Source organism: Amblyraja radiata, chromosome 8 (assembly GCF_010909765.2).
Source record: "Amblyraja radiata isolate CabotCenter1 chromosome 8, sAmbRad1.1.pri, whole genome shotgun sequence".
In the NCBI taxonomy this organism is placed as follows: domain Eukaryota; kingdom Metazoa; phylum Chordata; class Chondrichthyes; order Rajiformes; family Rajidae; genus Amblyraja; species Amblyraja radiata.
The window spans coordinates 13,694,129-13,701,100 of NC_045963.1; the positions used below are offsets into that span (position 1 = coordinate 13,694,129).

Sequence of the window (6,972 nt, forward strand, 5' to 3'; positions counted from 1 at the left end):
TGAACCTACGCTGCACTTCCTCAATAGCAAGAATGTCCTTCCTCAAATTTGGAGACCAAAACTATACACAATACTCCAGGTGTGGTCTCACTAGGGCCCTGTACAACTGCAGAAGGACCTCTTTGCTCCTATACTCAACTCCTCTTGGCCACCCTGTGACCAAAGAAATTCATCCACATCTCCTTCTTAAAGGAACGTCCTTTAATTCTGATGTTACGAGCATCTGCAGTTCCTTGTGCATTCATCTGATCAGTTTTTGTTTCAAATCTCCAGAGCCTGCGGGGTTTTTTTGCTTCAATTCGGTAACGCACCAGTTTGTGTTTCAGAACCGGGTTCTCGGGACATCCGAGCGGAACGATGAACATAACACACAGAGGGCGGCCCTCTGTGGACTTGGGCTTGCCACATGGCAGTAACAACTCGACTGCCTGGGGCAATGCGAGTGACCCCACAGGCGATCTCCAGGAGCTGATCCGCACGACCACTCTCGCCACCTGTACCCTCCTGCTGCTACTGACATTCTGTGTGGGGACCTACGGCAACCTGGTCGTCTTCTTATCCTTCTTTGATCCAGTGTTTAGAAAGTTTCGGACTAACTTTGACTTTATGATCCTGAACCTATCCTTTTGTGACCTATTCATTTGCTGTGTGACAACACCCATGTTCGCTTTCATTTTATTTTTTGATTCCGATAGCAACGTCTCCGAGGTTTTCTGCTTCACCTTTCACCTCACCAGTGCTGGATTGATAATAATGTCCCTTAAATCAGTGACATCGATAGCTCTCTATCGCTTGCGCATGGTGCTTGGTCAGCAGCACAATACAACAGCTTCTTCTCGCTCTTTATTTATCCTAACCATCAGTCTGTGGACCTTAAGTTTCACCCTTGCTATTCTGACTACCTTCCGGACATATCCTGACAGTTCCAGAGTATGCGTTCCCCTTTTTGGTTGCTCTAATAGGGATGGTAGAGTCATTCTCTATCTATATGTTACAGATTTTGCATTTTGCGTGGGAGCCGTATCGGTTTCCTATGTGGTGATAGCTCTTGCCCTGAAGAGAAATGCACATGTAAGGAAGTGTGCATTCGTCACTGTTGATACATTAAGGACCAAGTCCCTCAAGAGAACAGACAACGTCAACGCACAGACTGCAGTACAGCTTCTTCGCCCAAATAAACTCCAGCTCATGCACGAACACTCCCAAGGACGTTCTCGAGTCAAGGCTTCTGAAAATAGGTTGAGTCGATCGTCCTCGGTGAAATTACCAGGCACAAAAGATTCGAAGGCTGTCATGACATGTGTTGTCATTGTGCTGACGGTAATAGTTTGCTACCTGCCATTGGGAATCTCCTTCTTGCAAGACGTGTCAACACCGCAGAGTAGTTTTATTTTAAATCAGTTTAAGCTTTTTGGATTCACATTGATATTCTTCAAATCGGGTCTAAATCCATTTATATATTCACGCAGCAGTGCTGGGCTTCGTAGGAGAATTGCCTGGGACACACAGAGCGTGGGTCTTGCTTGCTGGTGTTGTAGATATTGGTTCTGGGCAGTGGGTAAAGGTGGTCTGCATGCGAATAGACACAAATCGTCTCATCATGAAAAAAGTTCAGTTTATAAGCTGTCTTCTAGACCACAGGGGAAGTTGGCAGATCAGACTTATGGACCCAGTCACTCAATTGGTAGTATATTCACCCCCCAAATGCCCGTTGGCCATAATTGTCCACAAAATATCTCGATCCCAATCAACACAAGTATTCAAGCTCAGTTTATTGTCACATGCACCGATTAAGGTACAGTGAAATTTGAGTTACCATACAGCCATACTAAGTGAAAAGCAACAAGACACACAACCACATAAAAGTTAACATAAACATCCACCACAGTGGATTCCACATTCCTCACTGTGATGGAAGGCAATATTCTATCTTCTCCCTTTGTTCTCCCGCAGTCGGGGTGATCGAAGCCCCCATCGGGCAATCAAAACTCCTGCATCAGGGCAGTTGAAACTCTCTCCACGGCATGGAGCTCCCGAGTCGACCTCTTGTTACCAGACCACAGGCTTCAAGATGTTAAAGTCCACAGGCCTGGAGCTTCGGTCCCCGGCAAAGGGATCGCAAGCTCCGCGATGTTAAAGTCCCGCAGACTCCCGCGGCTTGGAACGCCCGTCGGTCTCCAGGAAAGGCCGCCAACTCCACAATGTTAGGCCGCAGAGGGGACGGATATACGATACAGAAAAAAATCGCATCTCCGTCGAGATTAGAAATTGAAAAAGAGTTCTCCCCAACCCACACCTCCACATAAAACAATCCAAGGAACACTAAAACATACTGCTTAACACATCCTAAAAATTACAAAAAAGAAGAAAGGACAGACAGACTTGGCGAGGCAGCCAAAGCTGGTGTTGAGTCTTACTGTAGCATTTCAAATGTCATTCCTTCAAGCAGTCCAAATAGCTGGCCACCAATGAATGCTGTTTGTGGATTTGCCAAATCACTTGATGCCATGCATTACCATACTGCAAAAATACCTGATTTTGTTCTGGAGCGTGGAAATACCTCTGCCAAAGAAATACCAATCCCAACAGGTTGAAAGAGACCCACAGTGCCAGCACCCAATTGCATGTCAACAGTTCTGTTTTTGTCAATTTATCAAAGTGCACTGGAGGAACATCAGAAAAGTATGACCGTTGCAATTATGCTCCAAACTTATTTTCACAAATATTTTTGAACACATGTACACGCTTGTTTTTAGTGAATGCTCATGCAGGCAAGTTCAATGAATGTTTAAATACACATTATTTGTAAGGCATAAAAACCAACAAAATGAAGCAAAGGTAAATAAAACACTGGCAAATAGTGCATCACTGTCCTTAAAATACCAGCCCTAATCAAAATACTTCTGTTACGTTGCGTGTTGTACCTGTAACTGTACAGTATAACTTAAACCAAGTATGTCGACTGTTACAGACCTCCTCAGGTTTAGTTGAGAGACAGAGTGGAAATGGGCCTTTCAGCCCACCGAACCCGCACCGACCAGTGATCATCCGTACGCTAGTTCTATTCTACACACCAGGGATATTTTAGTCAATTAACCTACAAGTCTTTGGAATGTGGGAGGAAACCAGAGCACGCGGAGAAAATCCACGTGGTTCACAGGGAGAACGTGCAAACTCCGTACAGACAGCACCTTTAGTCAGGATCGTGCACTGTAAGGCAGCAACTCTACTGCTGCACTCGTGTGCTGCCCAAAGAGGTCTGGCAGTATACAGCTGAAACCAGACTGATAACTTTTTCTGAACTCTTCCACTATCCAACAGTTTCAAAAGTTTACAAGAATATCCAGGAGAGATTTGTCTTCCATTATTTCCACTTTCTCAGTTTCATACCGCATCAATGACTCATCACCCTGGCTACACATTTCACTCCTACCATCGGGAGGAAGGTATAGGAGTCTGCGACAGCCAGGTTCAAGAATAGCTTCTTCCCAACAACAGGCAGCCTCTGAAACATTACACAACACTAACCTCAATCATGAACTTGAAATGTATTTGGTTGCACTAAGAACTTTGTCTTAAAAAAATGCATTAATATTTGTGGTTATTAATCAATTGAATGTTTGTGTATTATCTATTATCAACCTGTTTTGTGTTCACCGGCCTGTTATGCTGTGGCAAGTAAGGATTTCAATGTACTGTTATAATTTACAAATGATAATTAAACACTCTTGACTCAAACATCTCAGTGAGAACTCACTTGTGGCATTGAATCCACATTCCATAGTTGAATAAGCATTTTGAAGAATCGAGTTTACCATTATTATTATTGCTTGTACCCGCTAGATTTATTAGATATATTCCAAATGTTTTACTTTTCATGCATTTTGGCCACATCAATATGTAGGGTAGTTATGTCAGTCAATGGATAATTTAAAAATTGTAAGATTAGTGGCAGACTGTGATTTTCCCCTTTTCCCATAGAACGTTTTTTATTATTTCTGTACTGAGATTCTCTAGCACACTGTCTGGACCATGGGACACAAGTCCACCTGATGGTGGCAGCACAGGTAAATAGAATGGTAAAGAAGTCATACTGGATGGTCACCTTCATGAGGTGGCCAAAGGAATTAAGTGGAAGGTGTTTGGATTTGCGATTGGATCCTGAACTTTCTGACGGGGCGACCGCAGGCAGTGAGACTGGGCTCACACCTGTCCTCCACTATCACCCTGAGCACCGGCACACCACAGGGCTGTGTACTAAGCCCCATGCTCTACTCCCTCTTCACTCACGACTGTGTTCCTGCATTCGACACCAACACCATCGTGAAGTTTGCAGACGACACAACAGTCAATCAATCAATCAAGCACTTTATTCATCCCCGAGGGGCAATTTAAAGGGCGCTTTACAGTAGCTTTTTAAAAAAAGAAAGGAACACAATCAACGAAGAGACAAACATTCAAAGCTACTCTCTGCACCAACCGGTCGACCGCACGAGCAGTGACCCGGCAAGGATTGGGTTGTCAGCAGTGATACAATAATAAAGAACACACAAAATGTAACACAAACATCCACCACAGCATTCATCACTGTGGTGGAAGGCACAACAATTTGGCCAGTCCTCCTCCATGGACAGGACCAGAGTCCAGAGTCAGTCCAGGATCGGCTCTTCCCCACCGGAGACCGCGGCTTTAGATTGTTGTAGGCCGCAGGCCGGCGGTCAAGATTTAAAGTCCCCGCCGCAGCCAGAAGCACCGTAGACTGCAGGGCCGGCGGTCGAAGCTCCCCTCCAGGGGTGATGGTAAGTCCATGCCGGCCCCACGGTAGAAGTTGGCCGCGGGCCGGCAGTGATGGCTTCTTCTTCCCCCGGATCCCCCACGAGGGATCCCGGGCTGTAGACGCCGCACCAGCTGGAGCTCTACAGACCGCGACTTCAGGCTGCGACTTCAGGCTGCCGGCTGCCGCGGGCCAGCGAAACGGAGCGCTCCCCTCCAGCGAGGGCTAACCCGCTCCACGCCGAGAGTCCACGCTGCGCCCGCCGCTGAAGCCCCGAGCACGTCTCCGGGAAAGGCCGAGCCGATCTTCGTTGTTAGGCCACGGGGGAGGCGACCTGGAAAAAGTCGCCTCTCCATGGAGGAGGCGACCGAAGCGGTTTCCCCCTCACCCCACCCCCCACACAAGTTTGCAGACGACACAACAGTGATTGGGCTGATCACCAACGGTGATGACACAAAATACAGAGCGGAGGTGCAGAACCTGGTGGACTGATGCACACGTGACAACTTGTCACTAAACACCTCCAAGACCAAGAAGCTGATTATTGACTTCAGGAGGTCCCATAATGGAGAATACGCCCCAATCTCCATTTACGGGGAAAGTGTGGAGAGAGTGTCCAGCTTTACGTTTCTGGGCACTCACATTTCTGAGGACCTCACATGGTCCACCAACACCGCTGTGCTGGTCAAGAAGGCACAGCAACGACTGTTCTTCCTGAGGACATTAAAAAAGACTGGTCTGCCCCAACAGCTGCTGACAACGTTCTACCGCTGCACCACAGAGAGCATATTAACGTATGGTATCTCTGTGTGGTATCTCAGCTGCACGGAGGCGGAGAGGAGAGCTCTTCAGCGCGTCGTCCACAGAGCGCAGAGGATCATTGGGACACAGCTACCAGCCTTGGAGGGCATCTACCACACACGGTGCCTCAGGAAGGCCGTCAGCATCCATAAAGACTCCTCACACCCTTGTAACGGACTGTTCGAACTACTTCCCTCCGACAGACGTTACAAGGCCTTCTACGCCCGAACCTCCAGACTCAGAAACAGCTTTATTCCCAGAGCTATAGCGGCTCTAAACCGGCCCTGCTGAGTGCCCCCACCTCCCCTGGACTGTCTCCCTCGGATGGCCATGTCACACAGCTTATTTATTTATTTCACTCTTCTTTTACATCGGTTGGAAGCTGCATACTAAACTCGTTGCACTGACGTGCAATGACAATAAAATATATTATTATTATTATTGTGGTCCAACTTAACAAATAAACAAGTTAGACTACAACAGGAATGTTTTGCGCAGTTCTGAACACCACATTAATGGATGGAATTGGACTAGAGAGGGCACAGAGGAGATCCACCAGATGTTGCCCGACTTGGAGTGCTTCAGTCATGAGGTGAGATGGAAAGGCTGGGTTTGTTTTCCTTGGGCAATGGAGGCTGGGGGGGGGGGGGGGGGGGGGGGGGTGCTGATAAAGGCACAGCCAATTATGAGTCATCAAAAGGAAAAATGGAAGTCTTTCCTTTTGTAGTGCTGTCTAAGACACCAGGATATAGATATTAAGGTAAGACATTTGGATGGAATCTGGGGATTTTTTTTTCACCCAGAGGGCAATTGCAACCTGAAACATACTATGCATAAAATCCAACTGAACTAAGCAAAGGTAAATAAAACACAGGGAAATAATAAAACACTGGCAAATATATGAGAAGGTGGTGAAGGGACATACTCTTTACATTTAAGAGGTATCTGGACAATGACGAGTCACCTACGCATAATAGGCCAGATGGTGATAAATGGGATTATTATAGATGAGTAATTGATGGATAGGGTGGGTCAAAGGGCCTATTTCTGTGCTACATGAATCAATTGACTCATCCATGGTTTGTAAAAAAAAAAAAAAAGGCATATTCACAGAAATTGCAGAATACTGAGAGCAAAGAGAAATGAATGCTAACCCATCTCAAAAGGAAACAGAAAATTCAGTTGAAAGAATAAATGAGGTGACATTTATTCCTTCATCAGATGCAGACATCTCTGGCAGTCCCCAATTGCTCTCCAAACTGAATTTCTAGCAAGCCATTTCAAAAGACAAGCAACTAAGTGCAATATTAGGTAGAGTTGCATATTAGGGAGAGCAGGGAAGGATGGCATATTTCCTTTCCCAAGAGACTATGGGCTAAGGTCAAAATTATAATTTT

The 6,972-nt window shown here is 46.2% G+C and overlaps 1 protein-coding gene across 1 annotated transcript; it reads left to right on the top strand.

Annotated features, from left to right (window-relative positions):
* Positions 1–334: 334 nt before the first annotated feature.
* On the top strand, positions 335–1,837 carry gpr75 (G protein-coupled receptor 75). Its single transcript, XM_033025234.1, has one exon. The coding sequence runs from the start codon at positions 358–360 to the stop codon at positions 1,792–1,794; it is 1,437 nt and encodes a 478-aa protein (XP_032881125.1). The 5' UTR covers positions 335–357; the 3' UTR covers positions 1,795–1,837.
* The last annotated feature ends 5,135 nt before the right edge of the window (positions 1,838–6,972 follow it).

Excerpts from the sequence above, each read along its gene's own strand:
- gpr75 (XM_033025234.1), top strand. The coding sequence starts at position 358 with ATGAACATAACACACAGAGGGCGGCCCTCTGTGGACTTGGGCTTGCCA.